General features: G+C 39.7%; 3 protein-coding genes across 5 annotated transcripts in view; 1 reads left to right on the top strand and 2 right to left on the bottom strand.

Moving 5' to 3' along the window:
* The window catches only part of LOC131075861 (MADS-box transcription factor 23), a 165863-nt gene that overhangs the window by 120120 nt on the left and 20328 nt on the right, over positions 1-25415 (top strand). The window lies entirely within an intron of this gene.
* On the bottom strand, positions 21658-22653 carry LOC131859418 (uncharacterized). The gene is made up of 2 exons (XM_059213134.1): positions 22203-22653; positions 21658-22089 (listed from the first exon to the last, which is right to left on the bottom strand). Exons 1-2 carry the CDS (start codon positions 22590-22592, stop codon positions 21814-21816), a joined length of 666 nt encoding a protein of 221 aa, XP_059069117.1. The 5' UTR covers positions 22593-22653; the 3' UTR covers positions 21658-21813.
* Positions 22863-24374, bottom strand: LOC131859417 (uncharacterized). The gene is made up of 2 exons (XM_059213133.1): positions 23301-24374; positions 22863-23181 (listed from the first exon to the last, which is right to left on the bottom strand). Exons 1-2 carry the CDS (start codon positions 24068-24070, stop codon positions 22941-22943), a joined length of 1011 nt encoding a protein of 336 aa, XP_059069116.1. The 5' UTR covers positions 24071-24374; the 3' UTR covers positions 22863-22940.

Raw genomic sequence — 25415 nt, 5'->3', positions numbered from 1 at the left:
CTATCAATATCATTGTGTGCCTAGACACGATACCAAGCACCGTATTAGTGTTAGACACTTAGTACAATACCATATCAACAATGGTTCTATTGGGGTTGGTGATTGTAAATAGAAGTCTAATAAGTCTATTGACAAAACCAATAGTGAGCTCCAAATCTATATCGATTTGTTCCCACCTCACTCATCCAATTTTATCTCTGCATCATCAGACCCTGAGTTGGGTGGAGGTTGGTTTGTTAGCATGGTTACTATGACTCCGATCTTGTCCCCTAACAGAGGTAGAAACAAATGATATATCTTTCACATCTTAGGATGCTCCTTATAGTAGAGAGTCTGCCCATTGTACATCTTAGCTAAGATAAACCGTCACTATCACAAATGTGATGGTTGATCCCACATGTCGTGTCAATGTCATTATGAAGGAGGCCTTATTTATCAATGGGATACACAGGATGAGATATGACGAGCATTGTGCCTTTGTTTTCACACATAACGGGTTATTTCTTTCTCCTCTGGGTATCACCATTTTGATGGTCTTCGTGGGACCTAAGGTAGTCTCAGCTACCTTTGTTATTCCTAAATTAAACTTCTTCTGTGTTAAGCTAGGTATTAGTTGGTTAATCACCATGGAAGCAGTCCCTTTGGTTATTCAAAAATGTTTGAAGTTCCCTCATGAGGGCACGTTGCATGTTGTTTAGGACACTGGATTTTAGCCATTGATTGCTAGTGAGAGCTTTTCATTGGATCATGTTTGGTCTTCTCTGATTGGGCGTATGATTCCCATAGAGACTTGTTATACAAAGATTAGTATGTATAAATTAGGGGAGTTGGCCTTTACAGCCTGCAGTTTCTTTATCTACCCCTTTATCAGTTTCTGCTCCTTTGTTTTCTCCTATGTTGCAACGAGTTGTATCTTTTGCCCCTTCTTTGTTGGGGGCTAAGGATAGACCTATTCCTCAAGGTAGACCTCCTCGCTTGCCTAGGACTATGCAGCCTTCGTTGGTGTCTTCTGTGCCTATTTCTGTACCTAGTGCAAGCAAGGAAAAGACACCCATGTTATCCAAGTCTGTGGTCCATCCTCCTTCGGAGCTTCCAATCATGGTTGATGCCCTTCACCCTTCCTTGTATAATAAGGGTAGGCATTTACCCTGAGATCATCGATCACCTCTAGCTCCTACATCACAGACTCCTAGGGTACCAACTATTCCTTTGACTTCTCCTAGAGAAGAATGAGGAAGGGTGCCCACGAATGTTTTTACATGACCTATTTCAGTAGCACCTCTTGCTCCATCGGTTGGGCCTTCCCCTTTGCGAGCACCAACTCTAGAAGCCTCTCCTATGGGGCATGATGCCACTGAACCTTCTCAGACTTTCATTCTTGGTACCTATTTACATTAGAACTAGCTTGCATGTGAGTGTAAGCATTGTCGATAGGTTATGGCTTGGGAGCGTGAGGCTGCCTTGAAGGCTGCAAGTGATTTGCTAGTGTTCACCCCCGCTCCTGATGCTTTCGTGCCTATTCCCGCTTTCGTTACCCTTGTTGCTATAGTGCTTGCTCTATCTTCTGTGCTACTTCCTGCTGCTCTAGGAACTATTGATGAGCCTCACCCTGAAAGGGTACAAGTTTTCATTGGTCCCTCCCTGGAGCCACACCTCATCACAACCTTGCTTGATGTCCCTCCATTTTCCCAACCCATTGATATGTTGCACACACAAGTTGTGTCCAGTGCAACATTGTGGTGTAGTCACCGGTTAGGAGGGACCTCAAAGAGATCAATTCGAGCCGGTTAGCAAGATTAAACACAACGAAAATACAAGGGAATGATGAAGGCAATGCAAAACTGAATGAATTATATCATGAAAGCTGTTTACAATCAACTGGTAGCAACCGGGTTACAGTAACCGGCTCACTGGCCTACTAAAAACATGCTTGATTACAGAATAGGTCACAACCGGGAACTCAAATCTTAGGATCTATCTTCTATGTTTTACCTCTTCCTAAACTACATTCTAATGCTCAATTACAATGATTTATACCATCCAAAAGGATTTGGTCGGCCCAAAAAGGATCAAATACCGAAGAACAAGACATAACGTGTAAAAACAAGGTTGGCCTCCACTAAAGAAATTCCTCCAAAAAATCTAAAGGATGAAGTGTAGATCACAGGGAAAGGTCGGCAACACGACAAGGAACATCGAAATCAACACTTAGGGTTCCGCAAGCTAGGAAAGGGATCCGGTAGATCCCGGTAGATTACAACGAGGCAACTTGTCGAGAAAATTGTACCGGTAGCGATAACTTGTCAGAAAATGATCCAAATTCTCCATGGTTTGGGAATAAGGTAGATGATCAAGTCCTCAAGCAAAATCCAACTTCGCAAGATCCGGTCAGCTAAATCGAGGAAATACAGAAAGAAATGCTGAAACTGCAAAACAAAAAGCAAAATAGAAAGCAAATATTTTTGGTTGATGCAAGATTGCCATGAACCGGGGATGCTCCTGCATCACATTGGCCGAATTTGTCTGCTTCATAGCCTCATCTGCATTAGAGTTTTCCTGGGGCACTTAAACCCACTATGCTTGATCGGAGGCCTTCACCACTGGAAAAACCTAAGTGGAAGTTTAAGTAGGGCGCCGTGTCTTAGATCCGTTGTCAGAAGCTAGCTCTAATGATCTCTACTGCTATTTCGTTATTTGTTTTGATGCCTATCTCTTTGCTTGCATCTATTTGCATTATTTTGAAGGGACCACCTTTTTTGGTGCTTTTCTTCATCACCCTTTTACAGGTCGGTCGTTTGACTCCTATTTTGTTGCCTCTGGCTAGTCATTTGCCTCTTCTACTAAGGGGCATTTATTTGCTTCTTTAGAGGATATCTTCATGCGATTGTTGACTCTCACCTCTTAGGAGCTTTGGGACAATGATGTGGAAGTTGCATCATCCCTAGCCCTTGTTGTTGGTGAAGCGCCTAGTGTTTCTCTTGCAGTTGTCTCTCTTTGATCTCGTCCCCCTTCCCATATGATCAAGATTTGGAGGACGATGACCTGATATTGGTGGCTACTAGGGCAATGCCCTCTTTTTCTTTATTTTGTAGGATAGGATGTGCTTGTCTGTGTTGCCTTTTGCTTTCTTTATGTGTTTTGTACCCCTTTGAAGTGCCCAAGTTACTCAGTTGGTTCTTGGAAATAGGGTGTTATGTCTATTTATGTATGTTTGTGCTCCTTTGAAGGACCCAAGTCACTCTATAGGTGTTTGGAAATAGGGGATTTTCCTATTGTGTCTTTCTTGTATTTATTAATCGCACTTCTTCTCTTTGTTGTATGTTGATTTTTGGACATTTGGGGACAATATAAAGCGTTGGGGGCATTTAGGTTTTCTTCTGTGTTGACCCAAATTTTTATTTTACCTTTATTTTGATGTGACTTTTTTAGATACATAAACTTCGGGACCATGATGAGTAACTCATATGCAATGATACTCATTATTTAATTTTTACTACTGCCAGTTCTTCTGACGTCGAATCAGTGGACCCCCTTGTGTCTTTGTGTCTTGTTGATGTTGTGGGTTTTATGTATCATTTGTTGCAAGGTGGTATTCGATAGAAACATCTCGTTATATTGACAAGACACAACATCTCTTCTCTCTAGAATGACATGCGTTTGATGCATACCATTCTAAGGGGAGGCTATCATGTCTCTATATTTTTGCATATCTACATTGGCATCTTATTTATCTCAATATCTATGTATCTAATGATCTTTTTATTTGTTGTCTTTGTGGGGGCTAAACCACTTTTGTTACCTTTGTAGGGGCCAAACCACTTGATCTTTATTTTATCACCTTTTGTGGGGGTCAAGCTACTATCTATCAAATAAATCTATGGTTGACCTATTGATAGCATAGCTTAACTTGCTACCCATAGCAACAATCTTTTTATCTCAGTGATCACTATCTCGTTATCTCGATGTCTGATCATATTATTTTATCCAAATTTTTATTTTTTCATATAACATGTTTGTCTGTTGCAAACATGTTTGTGATGAAACAACTTAGTAGCATCTCATGAAGGTTTAGGTCTCTTCCTTGGGGGTAACTCCACATGGTTAGAGGATTCTGCTTCTCCTTTGTGTCTCAGTATAATCTTCCTAACCTTTTTCTACTTTAGCTCACATCTTGTGATAATAATATGGTCGCTAAAGTGGGAGCAAAATGGAGTGTTGTAAATTGCACCTTGTGTAATTCTATGCTATATAAGCACCTTCATTTTATGCAAATTGGAGAAATATTTTACCTTTTTGTCCTTTTGCCTACTTGGCTTGTTTCGTCACCCTTTATTCTATCCTTTTCTTGACCTTGTCAACTGTATGGCTCATGGATGCCTCCACGCCGTAGAGACGTCTGCGCGTCGTGCTTGTGTCCCGTGAATCTGTAGTCTACAAGTGGACGTTTAAGCACTATGCCTGCAACTGGCAGGATTCATAATGTATCTTCTCGCGACCACCATCATCAATTTTATATTTGGGCTTCATATCTTGCCTTTTGGTCTTCATTTTTCTCTCTAATCAATCCAATTCAGCTCTCTAGCAGTCTATGCAATCTAGAGCTTCTTGATCATTTGTTTTGCATTTCATCATGGTTGCACTTCATTCATTTGTTACCATAATCACAGTTGTGTGTCTGAGGATTCTTGGTGGTCACCTTCACTCCAACAAGCCCTTGCTCCTTTGGTGTTGAAGGGGAGTTTCTTCCTCCCTGTTTTAATTATATCTCCAATAGTATATTATTCATCTTGTTTATCTCATATTCTTGTATATCATTTTCTTTATCTATTATCTATCACCTTGGCTGTCTGTGGAGGTGTTAAGAACAAAGCAGGGGTCTTACTTTGGTAGACCTCTAAAACACAATGCTGACATTTTGTCTCCGTCTGTTTTGTGTGTAGGTTATCGAAGGAAATGCATGAGTTAGCTAGCGGCTTCATTTGTTAGATTGTTGTGAGCTTCTTTCCTCTTTCCTTTTGTTCCTTATTGGTATTGTTATTTTGTTTATTATCTTTTTTGAACTTTTCACATCATTAGACTGTAAAGAAACCTTGAAGTCTGGTCATTTTTCACTCTCTATGTGAGACTCTGTACTCTGTCCGTAGAGGACACCAGTGCATTGCACTTTTATCCATAACCCACACTTGTGTCCTCGAGCAGAGAGCAAGCAGAGGTCATTAGAGGATATCTGTGACCTGTCCTTTTGGATGTAGTGGTTAAAATACTTCTATTATTATATATGCTTCTTCTATTCAGTAATTTTTCATTCATAGGTTTAAAGAGATAGTTGAGTGTATCTTCCTGGCTGACCAGAACGCCAATTTAGTGAGGTAGCGAAAGAAGGTTTGCTGCTTGAGGTTTTATCACTTCAAGGGTAGCAAAACCCCTCCTCTACATTACCATGGTTTTATTAATCCATTGTTTTGGGAAACCATTTATAATTTTTTTCTTGCGAATTGTTCTATATATTGGAGGCATGGGATAGTACTTTCATCATGCTATTAGAGGTTAGTACTTACATCTTGCTATTAGAGGTACATAGATGTTACTAAAGTGCTATTGGATTGAATAGAGAATTGCTTTGCTATATATAATATTATTTTATAAGATAAATACATAACTTATTCTCTTTGTAATGGTTCTATTTTTTCTCATTAGGGTTTATCCATGTACATCTATTGTCATATGTTGATTTAATCTAGATTACTAATTTTTATGTACCCCATATTTTATTTGTAGATAAATTCAGATACTTTAATTTGTGAATTAAGTTTGACTTTATTGTAGTCATTGTTGGTATTATGGATGAATTGATTATGTGTTGCATTGATGTCAACACTAGTTGTTATGGTTGGTTATTGACAAATAGGTTTTGGTTACCGACAGACAGGTTTTTGTTATTGGTAGAAGATCTAGTGTTACTGGTAGAACAAACTATCTGTTGGATACTTCCGACATGTTTGGATCTATGGAGTATGTTTGATTTTATGTGTTACATGCTTCTGGAGCATGTTTTAGTGAGTTGGTATTGACTTGATAATCAAATGCTATCATACACTGTTGTAAACCCATACTGGCATTGGTTTAAGGTTTAATCTTGACAGGTTTAATCGGCAGAGTTTTCACTGAGCAATCTTTGGCGTGGTGGACCCAGAATAGGTCCGGTACCTATCTAGGTTATGGACCGATATCATGTTAACGTGTATTCTACACGTTACCGGGATGTGTTGGGATGTTCTATGGATTGGTTATTGTTGTTTTGGTCTTAAGCCGACATGACATATCATTGTAATATGGATTTATGTAATGATCTTATTGTAATATCTTTTAGGTGGTTGACCTAATTGGTTTAGGCTTTAGGGTTGGTATAAAATGATGTAAGATCTCATTTAGAAAATGTGTCGTGGTCTGGGAATGTAATATCATATGCGAAGGAGATTTGGTCGATCATAGGTGATTGAATTGGGATTAAGTAAGAGGATAAAGGCCTTCGGTATTGAGCTTAACCGGGACTGTAATTAGGAATGATGGATGCTATATCTGGGAGTTCACTCTATTGGATTGTCGTCCATTTATCTTGAGATGGTTATTACCTCTCTGTAGTCAGTGAGACTCTTTTGTAATGAGCAGTACGCTCTAGGCAGTGTGCCTTCCTGCATGTGCAGACCCCTCATTGTATCACATACTTTTTGCAGAAGAATCATCTGACTGTGGGTAGGCTTCCCACCGTGGTTTTTCCCTTTCTGGGTTTTCCACGTATAAATCATGGTGTTATGTGGTATGGTTGCATTGTGTTGATTATCTGCTTTATTGTTAAGTTTCATTGCTTACTGGTATCTGTTTCTGCTATTCCGATACTTAATGTTTATTTGCTCTGGTTTAAGGTTATTAACTGAATTAATTGATATAATCTGTTTACAACTGATTCACCCCCCCCTCCTCAGCTGTGCACCGGTTATCCTAACAATTGTTATCAAAGCTTTGGTGCACCGCTCGAGGTAGATCCTATGACAGCTAACACTTCAAATACACGAGCAATTATTTTTAGATGAGAAATCCCTAAGCTTGATAGAACAAATTATTGGATATGGAAAATTCAAATGGAGACTCATCTTAGATGTCTTGGCAATGATATTCGGGAGATCATTGAGAAAGGATATACACCGTATGATCTGGCATTCGACAATCCTGCTCTTGCAGACGTGGACAAGAATATTGAAAATGATTGCAGAGCTAGAGAAGCCCTCTTGTGTGCACTTACTGATTAGAAAATCATGGGATTGATTGATAAATCATCGGCAAATGTTATGTGGGATAAGTTGCAAACTTTGAATGAAGGTGATCCTACTGTCAAAATTGCTAAACTTGATGGTTACCGTGTAAGATAAGAAAACTTGAAAATGGAAGATAATGAAAGAATTGTTGTGTTTATGGAAATAGTAAATGAGATTGTTATGGGAATTCAATGTTGTGGAGGATCTCTGAGTGAAGATGAAATAGTTTCCAAAGTCTTGAGAGCCCTTCCCTCGGCTTATAAGATGAAGGCAACTGCAATTAATGAGTTGAGAGCAATGGCAAACACTTCAGTTAACAGAGACATTCTGATTGGGAAATTATCTGCTTTTGAACTTGAAAAATTTGGATCTTCTAGAGCTGCAAAGTCTGAACCTGTTTTTCATGCATCATCATCTACCGACAAAAGTGATTGGAAAGCCTTATATGCAAAAAAATTGGAAGATAAGAGGAAAGAAGATGAAGCATTTGAGCAACTTGAAGCCTTATTTGCTAGAAGAGTACCTAAAGGACCTACAGGAAGTAAGTATGAAGGAAAAACATCTTTTAAATGTTTTGCATGTAATGTCATTTTGCATCTAGATGTCTTGAAAGGAATGCAAGATTTGAGGAGAGAGTTAAGAAATCATTTAAGCCTAACCAGAACAGATATAGATTCAAGAAAAGTAAACAATGCTAGATAGCGGATGAGGAAGGAGTAAGTGATGACTCTGGGGATGAACCGGTAGAAGACTCTGATAGTGGATCCGACAATGGAAAGGAATGGGTGTTCTATGCTTTAAAGGAAGATGAACCGGAATCGGCTATCATGAATGAACAAAAGGCCTTGGCAGCAAAAGTTGAAGATTAGGATCAATGGGTAATTGATAGTGGATGCTCACATCATATGACTGGAGATAAAAGAAAATTTCTGTACCTGCAAGAAGACAATGGCGGTCAAGTCAGATTTTTAGATGATAAAGCATGTATGATCAAAGGTAGAGGTATTATTTCTCTTGATGGCAAGCATAATACTGATAATGTCTATTATGTAGAAGGTTTAAAGCATAATCTTTTGAGTGTTGGTCAACTGGTGGACAAGGGTTTCAAACTTCAGTTTAAAGATAGAAAATGCAAAATCATTAACAAGATTGGTTTGGAGATTGAAACCGGTATTCAAACTGGAGGTAATATCTTTCACTTGAACACTGGTAATAAGACATGTTTGATTGCTCATATTGATGAGAGTTGGTTATGGCATAAGAGGTTGTGTCATGTTAATTTTGATTGCATTGTTAAGATCAGTTCAATTATGGCAGTTAGAGATATACCTAAGATTATGAAGCCTCATAATCCGGTATGTAAGGAATGTCAATTGGGAAAACAAGTTAGAACTTCCTTTAAAAGAATACATGATAAATCAAATGATGTGCTTGATTTGATTCACACTGACTTATGTGGTTCTGCAAGGACTAGAAGCTTTCAAGGTGATAGGTATTTCATGTTAATAATTGGTGACTATTCTAGGATGATGTGGGTGACTTTTCTTAGGGAGAAGTCTGAAGCCTTTGAGAAATTCAAAATTTTTAAAACAATGGTTGAAACAGAAACTGGATTAAAAATTAAATGTCTAAGATTAGATCAAGGCGGTGAGTTCACTTATCATGAATTTAACAGTTATTGTGAGACAAATGGAATTAGGAGACAATTATTTGCACCTCGGACTCGTCAGCAGAATAGAGTAGTGGAAAGAAAGAACATAACCATTTTGGATGCAGCAAGATCTATGACGATTGAAGCCAAAATGCCTCACATCTTCTGGAGAGAAGCAGTGAGTACAATAGTCTACACATTCAACAGAGTTCGCATCAAAGGTGAAACCGGTAAGACCCCTTATGAATTAAGGTTTGGACATACACCTACTGTTAAATATTTCAGAATTTTTGGAAGTAAATGCTATATCAAAAGAGATGATTCAATTGGGAAGTTTGATCCTAGATGTGATGAAGGGATATTTCTTGGTTATTCAATTCAAAGCAAAGCATATAGATGTTATAACAAAAGATCGGAGAAAATTGTGGAGAGCGCTAATGTGAAAGTGGATGAGCAATACAAAAATCAATTTATATCATATGACAAGGAACCGACAATGGAAATGATCATAGCTGAACCGGCAATGCCTCAACCGGTACAGGAAACTGAGACAGTTACACCAGTGCAATCAGAAAATTCAACTGTGACTGATGATCAGAGCAGTGAACCTGAAAATCAGAAGACACCAAGGTATGTAAGATTAAATTATTTCGAAGATCAAATCATTGGAGATAGGAACAAGGGAGTTATGACAAGAAGAAGACTGACAAATGAAGAGGTATGTCTTATTTCTCAAATTGAATTGGCATCTGTTATTGAAGCTTGTAAAGATAAACATTGGGTAACAGCTATGGAAGGTGAATTAGATCAGATAGAGAAAAATGAAACTTGGACTTCAGTTCCCCGGCCTAAAAATAAGAATGTTATTGGAACTAAATGGGTTTTTAGGAATAAACTAAATGGGTTTTTAGGAATAAATTGAATGAGGATGATCAAGTTGTAAGAAACAAGGCTAGATTGGTTTGTAAAGGATATTCTCAAGTGGAAGGAATTGATTATGGCGAGACATTTGCACTTGTAGCTAGAATTGAAGCTGTTAGTCTATTTCTTGCCTATGCAGCTTATAAGAACTATAAGGTGTATCAAGTGGATGTTAAATATGCATTCTTGAATGGTGAACTTGAGGAAGAAGTATACATTGAGCAACCTGATTGATTTTCACTGACAGACGACAAAGATATGGTTCGCAGATTGAAGAAAGCTTTATATGGATTGAAACAAGCTCCCAGAGCTTGGTATGCAAGATTGGATAAATATCTTTTGAAGCTTGGTTTTACTAAAGGCAGTGCTGATAGTAATTTATATTATAAGATCACTGATGATGATATTCTGATTATTGAAGTATTTGTTGATACCTTTTTTGGAGGAGAAGATAAATTGTGCATGGAATTTTCTAATACTACGAAAAATGAATTTGAAATGTCCATGATTGGTGAGATGAGATTTTTCTCAGGTTTGCAGATTACTCAAACCGACAAAGGCATTTTTATCTGTCATACTAAGTATATAAGGGAATTATTGAAGAAATTTGGTATGAATAATTCCAAACCGGTAAGTAGTCCTATGGTGACAAGTGAGAAATTATCTATCAAGGATACTTCTACACCGGTAAATCCGACAAGGTATAAGTCTATGATTGGTGGCTTGCTATATCTAACTTAGACTAGACCGGATATTATGAATGCAGTAAGTATTGTTTAAAGATATCAAAGTAATCCTAAAGAAAGTCATGAATGTGTAGTAAAGAGGATATTCCGGTATTTGCAAGGAACAACAGAGGCCGAATATGTTGCAGCAACAACTAATTGCACTCAAGTCTTGTGGATGAAGCAAATGCTGAAGGATATCAAGGTAAATTTTAGTGAACGGGTAGTTATCTACTATGATAACTTTGTAGCTATTGACATGTCTAGGAATCCGGTATTTTACTCTAAGACTAAGCATATATCAATAAAGTATAACTTTCTAAAGGACAAGGTAGAAGGAAAGGAAGTCAAATTGGTTTATGTGAACACTAAAGAACAGATTGTAGATATATTCACTAAACCACTGTCTAAGGAATCATTTGAGTATTTGAGAGATAGGTTAGGGGTTTCTGCCCCTTCGACATAGACTTGATTGATGCAGTTTGTTATCATTTTGGCATGCATTATCACAGATATTATTCATTCCGACACTGATGAGTGGTGCTACTACTTAGGGGGAGTAGTCAGCTTTAAGATTCAGAGGTTTATATTCTTGCTTTGATATTTGTGTCATATCTCTGGTATTGATGTCAAAGGGGGAGAGATAGTGATGCGAAAAATAAATTCAGAACTTTACAGAGATATTATTCATAGGGGGAGAGTTATTGATATTCAAGAGATTGTTGGTTGTCTTCCATAGGGGGACACTTTTTTGCCATTTTTTTGGTACTTAGATGTTTTTCACATCTAGTGTTGCCATCAACGACAAAGGGGGAGATTGTTGGCATTATGGATGAATTGATTATGTGTTGCATTGATGTTTTGTCATTGATGTCAACACTAGCTGTTATGGTTGGTTACCGGAAGGCAGGATTTGGTTATTGGTAGACAGGTTTTTGTTACCGGTAGAAGATCTAGTGTTACCAACAGAAGGGACTATCTGTTGGACACTTCCGACATGTTTGGATCTATGGAGTATGTTTGATTTTATGTGTTACATGCTTCTGGAGCATGTTTTTGTCAGTTGGTATTGATTTGATAATCGGATGCTATCATACACTCTTGTAAACCCATATCGGCATTGGTTTAAGGTTTAACCGGTAGAGCTTTCATTGAGGAATCTTGATAGGATGCATAAGTGGTGTTGGTGCGGCTTCTAGATGGATTTCAGGATGCTGAAGATGTTCTTTGATCGTGGTTCAACTGCTTGAAGATATTGCTTTGACGTGGTGGACCCAGAATAGGTGTGGTACCTATCTAGGTTATGGACCGGTATCATGTTAACGTGTACTCTACACATTACTGGGATGTTTCAGGATGTTCTATGGATTGGTTATTGTTGTTTTGGTCTTAAGCCGACATGGCATATCATTGTAATATGGATTTATGTAATGATCTTATTTTAATATCATTTAGGTGGCCGACCTAATTGGTTTAGGCCTTAGGGTTGGTGTAAAATGATGTAAGATTTCATTATAGAAAATGTGTCGTGATCTCAGAATGTAATATCATATGCGAAGGAGATTTGGTCGATCATAAGTGATCGAAGATTAAGTAAGAGGTTAAAGGTCTCTGGTATTGAGCTTAATCGGGACTGTAATCAAGCATGATAGATGCTATCTTTGGTAGTTTACTCTATTTGATTGTTGTCCATTTTATCTTGAGATGGTTATTACCCCTCTGTAGTCAATGAGACTCTTTTATAATAAGCAGTACGCTCTAGGCAATGTGCCTTCCTGCATGTGCAGGCCCCTCATTGTATCACATTCTTTCTGCAGAAGTATCATCTGACTGTGGGTAGGCTTCCCACCGTGGTTTTTTCGCTTTCTGGGTTTTCCACATACAAATCATAGTGTTATGTGGTATGTTTGCATTGTATTGATTATCTGCTTTATTGCTAGGTTTCATTGCTTACCGTTATATGTTTCTGCTATTTCGGTACTTAATGTTTATATGCTTCGGTTTAAGGTTATTAACTGGATTAATTGATATAATCTGTTAATAACTGATTCACCCCCCCCCCTCAGTTGTTCACTGGTTATCCCAACAGTCATAGTTAACTTTCTTTTTTGACATCAAAGTTGTGGTTTTTAAGGTCCACCTTAGTAATTACCCAAATGTCAATCGTAGCTCTATAGGGTACATAGACAATACAAATTAGTAATATCTAGCAATTAAAGGCTTGAAGTGGAATTCACTATAAGTATTAGTGTATGTTAGTGCATTTTTTCTTCATATAAGAAAATTGAAATTGGAACTCTATCAAAAGTGGATTTGTGTGTTTGTGATAAGAGGATAGGATTCAAACATAAGTGGTTACTGTTATCACAAAAGCTTGCACCCTTGCTGAGCTATCAACTCAACAACCTTGTGAAACATGGAAACAACACCGAATTGTGGAACCTTGCGCAAGGGGGTTGAATCTCCGGAGAAGGCCGACTTCGTTCTCAATCCAGGTGCAGGTGTTGAACCAACTCAACACTTCAAAACTAACTCATAGGCCTATCCTAGAAAATTGCAGAGGTAAAGGGAAGAGAGAAATGCTTGAAATAAAAGGAGGTGATGCACCAAGAAGAGATTGTTCCTCTCCCTACTTGAAACTATACAAAAAATCAATTGAAACACCCAGGAGATGCACAAACTTCAGTTGTAAGAGTGACCCTAATGCATGTATGAAAGTTAGAATTCACGAAATGCCAAGAGGGAAGAAGGTTTCCCAGAAGTCACACTCAGAAATAAACTTAACATAGCATATATGAGAGAAGAACCACAAAACATACAACTATGATGAAGGTAAGGAAACATACACAACATACATAAGTTGAAAGTAGGCAAGAATGGTGATTTCAATTAATTATAAGGCTAATGGCCAAACTTACAGTTGCACAAATGTAAGATCAATACAAGAGAAGTGGGATAGCATGGAATAGCTCAAGCTAACAGGGAGAGAACGCCTTACAATGCGGCTTAGCAAGCACTATATAGAAAAATGGTTACAAGAGTGATCATGACCTCTGTATGTCAGTCTAGAAGTGCAGGGAAGTGCATGCACTTGACTTGTACATGCAAGCAACCCAACCATACCACAAAAGGCAATCTTGAGAAGGTGGATTGATTTACCTTCCAAAGTCAGAGTATGCAGTCATGACACAAGTCACCAAGCATGGTCGCTTACCTCCCTTGATGGAAATCTTGCCAAAAACATTAAATGCACCCTTGTGGCTCCACAAAGGAAGGTGCATAAATCACCAAAATTGTCGGGGCACTTAAAGACTTGAGTGTCGATCATGCCATCTGGAAGTGTTGCCAGTCGGAAAGAAGTTTGGAAGACTTCTGAGACCTGGGTCACCGGAGTTGGGGGAACTGCGGAGACTTGGGTCACCAAAGCTGGGAAGACTTAGGAACTTGGGAACCTGGGGGTTCCAGAGTTCTTGGGTAGAAGAACTAGGAATTTGGAAACCTGGGGGTTCCGGGGTTGAGGACTAAGGAACTTGGGAACCTGGTGGTTTCGGAGGTCCCGGGTAGAAGATTAAGGAACTTGGGAACTTGGGGGTTCCGGAGTTTCGGGGTAGAGGACTAAGGAATTTGGGATCCTGGGGGTTCCGTAGTTCTGGGGTAGAGGACTAAGGAATTTGGGAACCTGGGGGTTCCGTAGTTCCGGGGTAGAGGACTAAGGAACTTGGGAACCTGTTGGTTCCAGAGTTCTGTGGTTGAAGAGTAGGGAACTTGGGAACCTGGTGGTTCCGGAGTTCCGGGGTTGAAAACTAAAGAACTTGGGACCCTGGGGGTTCCGAAGTTCTGGGGTTGAACTAGGAGCTTGGGAACCTGGGGGTTTCGGAGTTCCAGGGTTGAAGACTTGGAACTTGGGAACCTGGGGGTTTCGGATTTCCGGTGTTGAGGAATAAAGAACTTGGGAACCTGGGGGTTCCGGAGTTCCGGGGTTGAGGAATAAGAAATTTGGGGGTTCCAGAGTTTCGGGGTTGAGGAATAAGGAACTTGGGGACCTGGGGGTTCCAGAGTTTTGGGGTTGAAGAACTACGAACTTGGGAACCTGGGGGTTTCGGGTAGAAGACTTAGGAACTTGTGACCTTCAGGGTTCAGGAGTTCCGGGGCAAAAGAACAAGAGACAAAGGAAGAGAACTTCGTAATCTCGCGGTTTCGGAGTTCCGAGAAAGAGAGAGGAAGAGAAGGCTTGGGAAAGGAACTTTCGACAAGACAACACTTCATACTTTATGATTTCATCGTCTTCTCTTGGATCAAATTGGGGCAGCGCTGGTCTATGGAACATATCTCTGATCGGTTCTCATTGATGGACCAAGGGTGCAATAAAATGACAACATTTTTGGCGACCTCTGCGGGATGCTTGTTTGCTAAGCATATAGATCAGCAGCCTGTGTAATCCGTTGGGTGTAGAGTCACAACTACAAGAAAAAAGAAAACTCTCTCCTCTGTAACTTGCAAAGTATCAAGATCTGCCATTTTGAAGGGGAACAACTTGTGCTCATGACCTTCTTGGAAAAAAAGAAAGCTAACTAATATTTACATTGTTACAATAAGAATCAATTGATGCTTTTGCCTTTGTCAAAGAGGAACCTTTTCAAGCAGCTGATCCCCTTCGTATCATTGTTACATTCACCATCTAGCTGTAATGGTTGAAATTTCTTGTATGCATGCATTAGATCACACATACTACTCATGTGCTGAAAGAACACTTCGCCATTCACCTTGCCACCATAGGGAAGCCATAGAAAATAGCCACCTGAGACATCCGAGGATGCATGAAGCATACACATAGTAGCAAGGGGGGATTTTTTTAGGAGTCGGCTAGCATCAAAAGAACTACTCCTTGCAAAAGAGAAGGCATCTCTTTTATACAAGAGGGCATCATTTATTCCACAATAGCCGATCTCTTCTTGTTGTGAGTTGAAACCAAAGGAAAAGGCCTCGAACTCACATGGTGATGAAAAGTATACCATATCTCTGTCTTGGCCTGCACAAGGGGGCTCTTCAGACACATCAAATTGGAAACTTTGAAGCTTGGGTATACTGTCAAGCTAAGCAACCAAAAGACTGTCGGCATGACCAACATGTTGTTGCTCAACGTCATCAAACTTGGCATGTTGGTCCCAAGTGAAACATTCAAGCTCAAGCACATCATCCCTAATGCCAAAAGAAACATCTTCACCTTGAATGAAGACCTCATACTCAACATCATCACTTTCAGGGACAGGGTAGAACCAACATACATCATAATCATATGTGCTGATATCCAACTCATCAGCACATATCTCAGGTTTATGAGACACCTCACAAGAAGATCGAAAATCTTTAGATTGTCTCTTTGTTTTTGTTTCCTCTAGGCAACAGAATGCAACGACTTCAGGTTCATGGCACGATCCATCTGCCATGCAATCTGTAGTACACACATTACCCCTTGTGCCCTCCTCAAGACTAGCATGTTGCTCCAGAGCTACCACCGGGGGAGGTGTAGACATATCCTTCTCATGATTAATAAAGAAAGGAAGATTGTCAAATGGAGGACAATGTCTTCCTCTTTACCTTCACACTCCTCATGTTCAATGGCTTGCTGTTGCAACTGATTATTCTCAATATCCTCCTGCAGCATCGCTGATTTCTCTTCCTTTAGAGTATATGAAGGCTCACCAATGGCTGATTGGACCTCTTCGTCATGATGAGGATGGGAACCATCCGTCCTCCATACAACAGGTCCGCCCTTAAAAAGGGAGATAGCATCAGGAAAGGGCCTAGGTGGTGGGGTGTTTTGCAAAAGGCACTGAGGCGAACGCTCTTGTATAACAACAGTTGGAGTTCCCTTGAAACCTGAAACTTTAAAACTAGGGGGGGAAGTTGAAGGCTTGGGAGGTCTCCCCTGCTTGATGCTTGGGATTTCAAACTTAGGAACGCTAGGGGCACAAACCTCCTCCTATATAAGCCACATCTCGATGGCTGCTAGTTACTCAATTTCTTTCTTCCTTGCAGAGGCAAGATGCCTTGCAAGGAACTCCCTATGTTGTCTTTGGGCTCCCATCTGTTGTTGCTGAAGCTGAGCCTGATAAGCAAGCTGATCCTGCTGTAAATCCCACTCTTGTTGTCTTTTCAACTTCTCCAGTTGCTTGGTGAAATCAAGTAACACACTTTTGATTTCTGCAATTTTCCTTTTTTCGTCATCTTGGGGCTGTTTGGGCTGCCAAGAAGGTTGAGCAGGGGTGGGTTGGTGGCAACCATTAGGAAAGTACCCACCTATTACTGAAGTGAAGTTGTTTGGGTTGAAACTAGAAGCAGTCCTAGTTCAGTCGTGCTGGTAAGGAGGAGAAAAATGGTTGGCATTCTCATAGAATGAGGGTGAATAGAAGTTACACCCATGATATGAACTCATATTAAAGCATTTGAAAGAGATGAAGCTTGTTTAACAAAATGTTTAAAGAGAGCAGACGGACCCTCTCAACCAGAGACTCATAACATACCATAGATCCACCAAATGATTGCAGAGTCGCCAGGTGCTTGAAAGATGTTGCTTCCAAAGGCTTGATGAACTGAAGAACACATTGAATCTTCAGTTGGCTTGGGCTTAGGACTGCATGACTTCGGAACCTCGGGGTTCCCGAATTGAGGACTCAGGAAGTTCGAAACTAGGGGTTCCAGCGTTCCGGACTTGCGAACTTCGGAACCTGGGGGTTTCGAAGTTGGTGACTTGGGTACCTGGGTGTTCCGGGGTCCTCGAGTTAGGAACTTCACTTGAACAAGAACTGTACTTGTTGAGAAGAGTCGCCAAGTGCTTGAGAGATGACTGCCTCTAAAGGCTGAAACACTAAGAATTAACACTGAATCCTTAGCATGTATGTCTAACTAAGTCCCACCAGACGTGCCAAAAACTATTATCACAAAACCTTGCACCCTTGCTAAGCTATCAACTCAGCAACCTTGTGAAACATAGAAACAACCCTGAAGTGTGGAACCTTGCACAAGGGGGTTCAATCTCCAGAGAAGGCCAACTTCCTTCTCAATCCAAGTGTAGGTGTTGAACCAACTCAACACTTCAAAACTAACTCCTAGGCCTACCCTGACAAATTGAAGAGGTAAAGGGAAGAGAGAAATGCTTGAAATAAAAAGAGGTGATGCACCAAGAAGAGATTGTTCCTCTCCCTACCCGAAATGACACAAAAAATTGACTGAAACACCCAGGAGATGCACAAACTTTAGTTTTATGAGTGACCCCAATGCATGTATGAAGGTCATGATTCACTGAATGCCAAGAGGGGAGAAGGTTTCGCACAAGTCACACTCTGAAATAAATTTTACACAACATATATGAGAGAAGAACCACAAAACATACACCTATGATGAAGGTAAGGAAACATACACAACATACATAAGTTGAAAGTAGGCAAGAATGGTGACTTCAATTAATTCTAAGGCCAATGGCCAAACTTACAGTTACACAAATGCAAGATAAATATAAGAGAAGTGGGAGAGCATGGAATAGCTCAAGCCAGAAGGGATAAAACGCCTTACAATGAGGATTGACAACCTTTATATGGAAAAATGGTTACAAGAGTGATCATGACCCCTGTATGTCAGTCTGGAAGTATAGGGAAGTGCATGCACTTGACTTGTACATGCAAGCAACCTAGCCATACCACAAAAGGCAATCCTGAGAAGGTGGATTGACTGACCTTCGAAAGTCAGAGTATGCAGTCATGACACAAGTCACCAAGCATGGCCCCGTACCTCCCTTGATGGAAATCTTGCCAAAAATATTAAATGCACCCTTGTGGCTCCACAAAAGAAGGTGCATAAGTCACCAAAGTTGTCGAAGCATTTAAAGCCTTGAGTGTCGATCATGCCATCCAGAAGTGTTGCCAGCCAGAAAGAAGTTTGGAAGACTTCAGAGACCCGGGTCACCGAAGTTGGGAAGACTTAGGAACTTGGGAACCTGGGGGTTCTGGAGTTCTGGGGTATAAGACAAGGAAGTTGGGAACCTGTGGGTTCCAAAGGTCTGGGGTTGAAGGCTTAGGAACTTGGGAACCTGGGGGTTCCGAAGTTCCAGGGTTGAGGACTAAGGAACTTGGGAAACAGGTGGTTTTGGAGTTGCGGGGTAGAAGAACTAGGAACTTGGGAACCTGAGGGTTTCGGAGTTGAGGACTAAGGAACTTGGGAACCTGTTGGTTCCGGGGTTGAGGACTAAGGAACTTGGGAACCTGGGGGTTCCGGAGTTCCAGGGTTGAAGACTAAGGAACTTGGGAACCTGGTGGTTCCGGAGTTCCGGGGTTGAAGAACTAGGAACTTGGGAACCTGGGGGTTCCAGAGTTTCGAGGTAGAAGAACTAGGAACTTTAGAACATAAGGAACTTGGGAACCTCGGGGTCCAGAGTTCCGGGGTTGAGGAATAAGGAATTTGGGGGTTTCGGAGTTCCGAGGTTGAGAAATAAAGAATTTGGGATCCGGGGTTGAGGAATAAGGAACTTGGGAACCTGGGGGTCCCGGAGTTCCCGGGTAGAAGACTTAGGAACTTAGGAACTTTAGGGTTCCGGAATTCCGTGGCAAGAGAACAAGAGACCAAGGAAGGGAACTTCGGAACCTCGAGGTTTTGGAGTTCCAGGAAAGAGAGGAAGAGAAGGCTTGGGAAATGAACTTCGACAAGGCAACACTTCATACTTTATGATTCCATCGTCTTCTCTTGGATCAAAGTGGGGCAGCGTTGGTCCATGAAACATATCTCTGATCAGTTCTCACTAATGGACCAAGGGTGTCATAAAATTACAACAGTTACTAGAAAAATGTGCAAGATCACCATTCAAACATTAGCCTAATATTGAAGATTTTTGGGTTAATTGTGATTAAAAATATGATGTCCAAAAGAGAAACCATTCCATTCTCATTTATTTCAAGATCGATATATTTGATGTAGGAAGGCTATTGTTGATGGAACTTTTAACACAACCAACTTAAGTAAAACAAAGAGTAATCTACATCTCTTGAAAATATGATCAATCCTAGTGACAAATCAACTCCAAGTTTCTTTTAGTAGTAGGTCTTGACAGTGTGGAACAATTTGTTGGAAATATTGACATTGACATCAAGAAGATAAGAAGACAATGTTAAGAAATCATAAAAAGCCATAGACCAATAATCGATGGACAGGTTGATAAAAGACCAAACATGATGAGTAGAAGTCATTATGCTATAGTAATGACAATGATACAAGAGAAATCAAATAGCAACAGTTTGTATATTCTGTAAAAGACAGTGATCCATTATAAAACAGCGATAAAGAAGGATTGGCAAAATAGTAAGGTTGCTGACCGTTTCATTAATATGATTAGCGATTCTGTTAGAGCAGCGATAAGAAAGATATGTTGACGACTATTAAACGGAAAGATTATTTCATTAAAAAGAGACTTTCATTATCATTGAGAGCAGCGACTTTTAAAGACAATGGATCTCAGCGATTAATATATTGCTGCAATTTAATATATCTTAGCAAACTAATAACAACATCATTAATTATGTGATGGCTGCAATTTATTGGACAAATGAGGTGATTAGAAGATAAGAAGTTAGACTGATCAAAGTCAGAAAAAGAGATGATAAAACAGCATAAAGCAGTGTTAATGATTCAAAGAGCAGCGTTTCAAGTAATCAATAAAACAAGGAGGCAAGCAGACCAAAATAATAAGAATGTGTTGATGAAACTAATAAAGGATTCTAGGAGTATGTGAAACGTGATGGGTATAACCCACACATAACATGGCAGAGACCATCGATTTGTGAAATGTGACTGAGATATTGTCCTAACATATAGTAGCGCCCATTGTTTAAGATAAGCAGCGACTTCATACAGACCAAAGGCAACAACGATGAAAATTAGGCGATATGAGATGTTTGTTTATATTAACCAAAGAAACGAAACTCGGACTCGGCTCGGACTCGGCAAGGCCAAATCGGACTCAGACTCAGGACTCGGCGTCAGACTCGGCTCCAGACTCGGCTAGACTCGGGAAAGTGAAAAACTCAAAAAATTTAGAGATTTTTTAAGATTTAAAACTTGTTTCATGCACCCTTTATTGAATAAGACACAATAACATCATCAAACTTGGCTCATTTCATTACATAATACATACACAAGTATACATCTATGATCTATCACATAAGCATAAACGCAAATTGTAGCTGAAGGAAATAACAAACATAGATATATAAATATTGTCAAATGTATACAATATTACAAAACTCGTGGAATAAAAAATCCATGTCATCATATGATCATCATCAAATGTTCCATACAAATAACAAAGGTAAATACATCTACAAGCCTATGGCGCAGAGGAGTCTGCACCCTCCGGCCCCGACGTCGGCTCCGATGAAGGCCCCGCCCCCCTACGAAGGCGTCTAAGGTAGGTCATAGATGATTGGGCAGCCATAGCCGCTCCTCGTGACACCACGCCATGCTCACCAACATCAGGAACATCTGTGTCACTGTCACCATCTCTGTCACTATCACCATCTGCCTCTGAATCTCCTCTCTCTGCTCGTGCTCTCTGCTCCTCCTCTGCCATGGCTACAGCCTCAGCCTCTATATCTACCTGGTCGATCCAATCAGTGTCATCATCACTAAAGACAGCCACAGGATCTGTCTCAATGGCCCACTCTGCCTCAGGATCAACCTCATCTAGAATGATAGGAGAGATGTCAGCTAATGCATTCTTTCTCATTCTCAGGCGGAGGTTATAGTGAACAAAGATAAGATCATTCATCTTCTCCACGGATAATCTATTGCGCCTCTTGGAGTGTATGTGCTCAAACATACTCCAATTGCGCTCACAACTAGATGCACTGCATGGTTGGCTCAAGATGCGAATGGCCAACTTCTGAAGATTTGGTGTCGTTGGGCCAAAAAAGTTCCACTAATTATTTGAGTTTGAAATGAGAAAAATAAATAAAATCAGTCTCTCATAAACTCATTTAACAATATACAATAAAACTAAAATTAAGCCTTACAATTTATTTTTACCTGGCATCATAGTTGTCCTACTTTCTTTGGCGATAGGACGAGAAAAGGTCTCCCCTTGTGCATTTGAGAACAACTGTAGCTCTCGCATAAGATCTGACTGAGTACAACCAACAGGTGCCATCTTCTCCATGACTCAGTATAGCCCATCAAGGACCTCCGCATCAGCCCTGAAAGTAGGGCTAAAATGGAATGCCGGATTCAAATAATAGGCTGCTGCATGGATGGGCCTATGAAGCTGATGATGCCATCTCTTATCAATGATCTGCCAAATGGGACCATACTTGCTCTCATCTCCTGCATAGATAGATTTGATGCCCTCTTTCGCCCTATCCATGCCCTCATATATGTAGCCCATTGCGGGCTTTTCTCCATCCGCAACTCGCAACAAAACCACCAAGGGCTTAACAAACTGTAAAATTGAAAATATTGTGTAATTTAAAACATGAGCAAATAAGAGAATATGATGAATAAGTTATAAAACAAAAAGTTAAATAAAAATTGTAGAATTTATAAAAAAATTACCTTCACTATCTCATCACAAGGGCTCCAAAAGCCTCGCTCATAAAAAATGCAGTCTGCCATATCTTTTCCTGCTGGGGTGGCAGCATAGGATGAGGAAGACCACTCCTCACCAACAATCATACGTCTCAAGGCCATCTTACAACGAAGCATGGACTGCAATGTGATGAAGTTTGTGGCAAATCTTGTGATTCCTGGACGAGCTAACTCCTTATGCTCTGTGTATTGTCTCATAAGAGCCAACACCCATGAATGATTATATACAAATTTGCACACATTTCTTGCCTTTTCTACACATGTCTTGACCCATGGAAGTTTTCCAATATCCTCTAACATGAGGTCAATGCAATGGGCGGCACATGGAGTCCAAACTATAGATGGGTGCCTCTCCATCAATAGTCTGCCTGCAACAACATAATTTGTTGCATTGTAATTAATGAGGTTACAAAATAGAAATTAATTTGCAAACAAAATTAGTTTGTAATCAAAAGTTTACCTTCAGCAACATAATTTGGTGCATTGTCAGTGACCACCTGTACCACGTTCTCTTCACCCACCTCATTAATCACCTCCTTTATCTGCTCACATAGGTAGGTGGCATTCTTGCAATGGGCGGAGGCATCAATAGACTTGATGAAAACAATGCCCCCTGAAATAAAAAAATAAAGCAAGATCAATGATCATTCAATAAATCATTAAATGAAAAATAAAAAATTAATGCCTAAATGAAACTAAAATTAATCAATCACCTGCGGAAGAAACAAGAAAATTAAGGAGAGTTCTATTTCTCCTGTCTGTCCAACCATCAGTCATGATGGTGCAACCTTTAGTGCTCCATATTTGGCGTTGATCACCCAATTCTTTCTTCACATCATTCACCAATTCAGTCAAAATGGGTCCGCTCAAATCAAACTCAGAAGGGGCTTTGAACCCCGCCCCACAAATGGTAAGGGCATCAACCATTTCTTGCCAATAAGGTGACCTGTCACAAATAATTTTAATGAGATAAGTATGTACTATGTATAATGAACTATATACAACAAAAATTAATACGAACAATCAAATTATAAAAATTAAAACAATCAAACATAAAACATTTACCTGGCTGTGAAGAATGGAATACTGCCATAGATCCAAAATCTGCCAACTGCCATTTTAGCAGCATCATGGACCTCCTTGTTCCAACCCATGCTCTCAAGTGACTGTTGGGACCCAGGAGTAGTGCGAGGTGCAAAAAAGGTATCCAACCTAGATTTACGAATCCTAGGTCCAATGCTAACATTCCCACTACCACTGCCAGTGCTAGGAACATGAGAAGGGGCAGAGGCACTGGCACTAGCACTGGCACTTATAGAAGCAGAACCGGAAGCATGAGTAGTAGCAAAATGAGTGGGACGATATGAAGGTAAGGAAGAAGGCCCTCCAACACAACCTAATTGTGTCCCTGTTCCTAAAGGTGCATGTCTCCCAATGACTGTGAGATCCTCTTTTTCTTTCCTTTTCCTTTCAATTTCTTCAACCATTACATAGCAATCACGTACGGCCTCAGTGACTGCTTTTGTGCATGGGTCGGCATCATGCCCACGCACACCAGCAATATGGTATTTCAATCTATATATGCCTCCATGGAATATTGTTTTGCAAAATATACACTTTGTTTGCCCTTTTCTTTGCCCTGGAAAATCCTCATGATATTTCCAAGCAGGGTCCTTTCTAATGGGAGGTCTAGAAGAGGACATTGTATGATTGTTTTGTGAAACTTGAGGCAAATAAGAATGTGAAGGTTGCTGCAATAAAACATTACAAATGCAAAAATAAATTAAGACATTCATTCTATGTTGTGCATTCATAATTTCATTCTCATTGAACATTTTTTTCAAAAAAGCTAAAGTAGGGTAACTAGGGTTTGCAATTTTATTTTTTTTAAATTGTAGGGTTTGTCAAACCCTACTTTAAAAAAAATAAAATTACAAACCCTGGGCCTACATAGTAACATAGAAAAGATTTTGGAATAAAATGTAAAACTTTCAAAAAAAAAAGAATAGAAAAATGAATTTTTGCATATAAGAAACAAAAAAATCTCAAAAAAACAATGTTACCAACTTACCTCTTAGAACTCTTGAAGAAAATTGAAGAAATTGAAGAAATCTTCCTTGCTGGTTTTTCTTCAATGCACCCTTGTTATTCTTTTTATCTCATTTTACTCCTCCTATTTTTGCAAATGAATGAAATGAAAGTCACTTTTAGGTATAAAACAAAAATAACACAAAAAAAAAGAGTCAAAAAAACCATTTAAAATTGTTTTTTTTTTAACTTATCTTTCACATCGCGGCCGGCCGAGTCCCAGGCACGGGACTCGGCCAAACTCGCCAAACTCGCCAAACTCGGCGAGTCTGGCGAGTCTGGCGCCTGGACTCGGCCGAGTCCGAGTCCGAGTCCCCAGGACTCGGCGAGGGTGACTCGCACTTGGACTCGCCGAGTCCAGGCGAGTTTAGGCGATTTTCGTTTCTCTGATATTAACAAATACAGCAATCAGAAAAAGGAAGATCAGTAGTCTGACTCATTAGCAAATGATGCTTGGTAAAGATTAGAAACCGATTCATATTTTGCTCAAAGCATTAAAGACATACATAGAAAACAGCGGTTCATTATATTCATAAAGTAGCGATTAAAATGGCAGCGAATATAGTTAAAGAAAACAGCAAAGAACATTGATTAAAGCAACTCTAAAGAAGTGCGATTTGATTATGTTTTGTAATGTTTTCAAAGAATGCGAGTTAATTAAGTAATGAAAGAGTGCGATCTGTCAAAGGAGTGTTCAAACAAAACATGCTAATGATTTAAGAAACAGAAATCTTGTTTAATTTGTGTCAATGAAACACCGGTTATTAAGAGATCAAAGAGGAGTGCGATAACTTTGTTAAAAGCTGAGTAAAGTATGAAAGGCTACGATTAAGAAAAAGATGGCAATGGTTACTAAAAGCTATTACCATTAATAAGAGTTCTATCTCTTCATAGAGAGATGAAGATATATATAAGATAGTTGTAAAGTGTGTTGTGTTTTCGAGAGTGTGTAGGGAACAGTATTGAAGATCTATATTGAAGGAAGGTTGGAGATAGTTATGACACGATTTTGAGCAGATATAGAGAAAGAAAAATATGAAATGTAATTCTGATTTATTTGAGAAGAAAGTATGTGTAATACATAATTGGATA

This window comes from Cryptomeria japonica, chromosome 10, assembly GCF_030272615.1.
Source record: "Cryptomeria japonica chromosome 10, Sugi_1.0, whole genome shotgun sequence".
Classification (NCBI taxonomy): domain Eukaryota; kingdom Viridiplantae; phylum Streptophyta; class Pinopsida; order Cupressales; family Cupressaceae; genus Cryptomeria; species Cryptomeria japonica.
This window is presented reverse-complemented; position numbering and strand designations above follow the sequence as displayed.

What these genes read in the sequence shown, in the direction of transcription:
- LOC131859418 (XM_059213134.1), bottom strand. Translation starts at nt 22,592, where the DNA reads ATGGAGAGGCACCCATCTATAGTTTGGACTCCATGTGCCGCCCATTGC. An exon ending in CTTGTGATGAGATAGTGAAG is followed by an intron (nt 22,090 to 22,202) that starts GTAATTTTTTTA and finishes TCAATTTTACAG; the next exon opens with TTTGTTAAGCCCTTGGTGGT.
- LOC131859417 (XM_059213133.1), bottom strand. Translation starts at nt 24,070, where the DNA reads ATGTTCAATGAGAATGAAATTATGAATGCACAACATAGAATGAATGTC. An exon ending in ATTCCATTCTTCACAGCCAG is followed by an intron (nt 23,182 to 23,300) that starts GTAAATGTTTTA and finishes TATTTGTGACAG; the next exon opens with GTCACCTTATTGGCAAGAAA.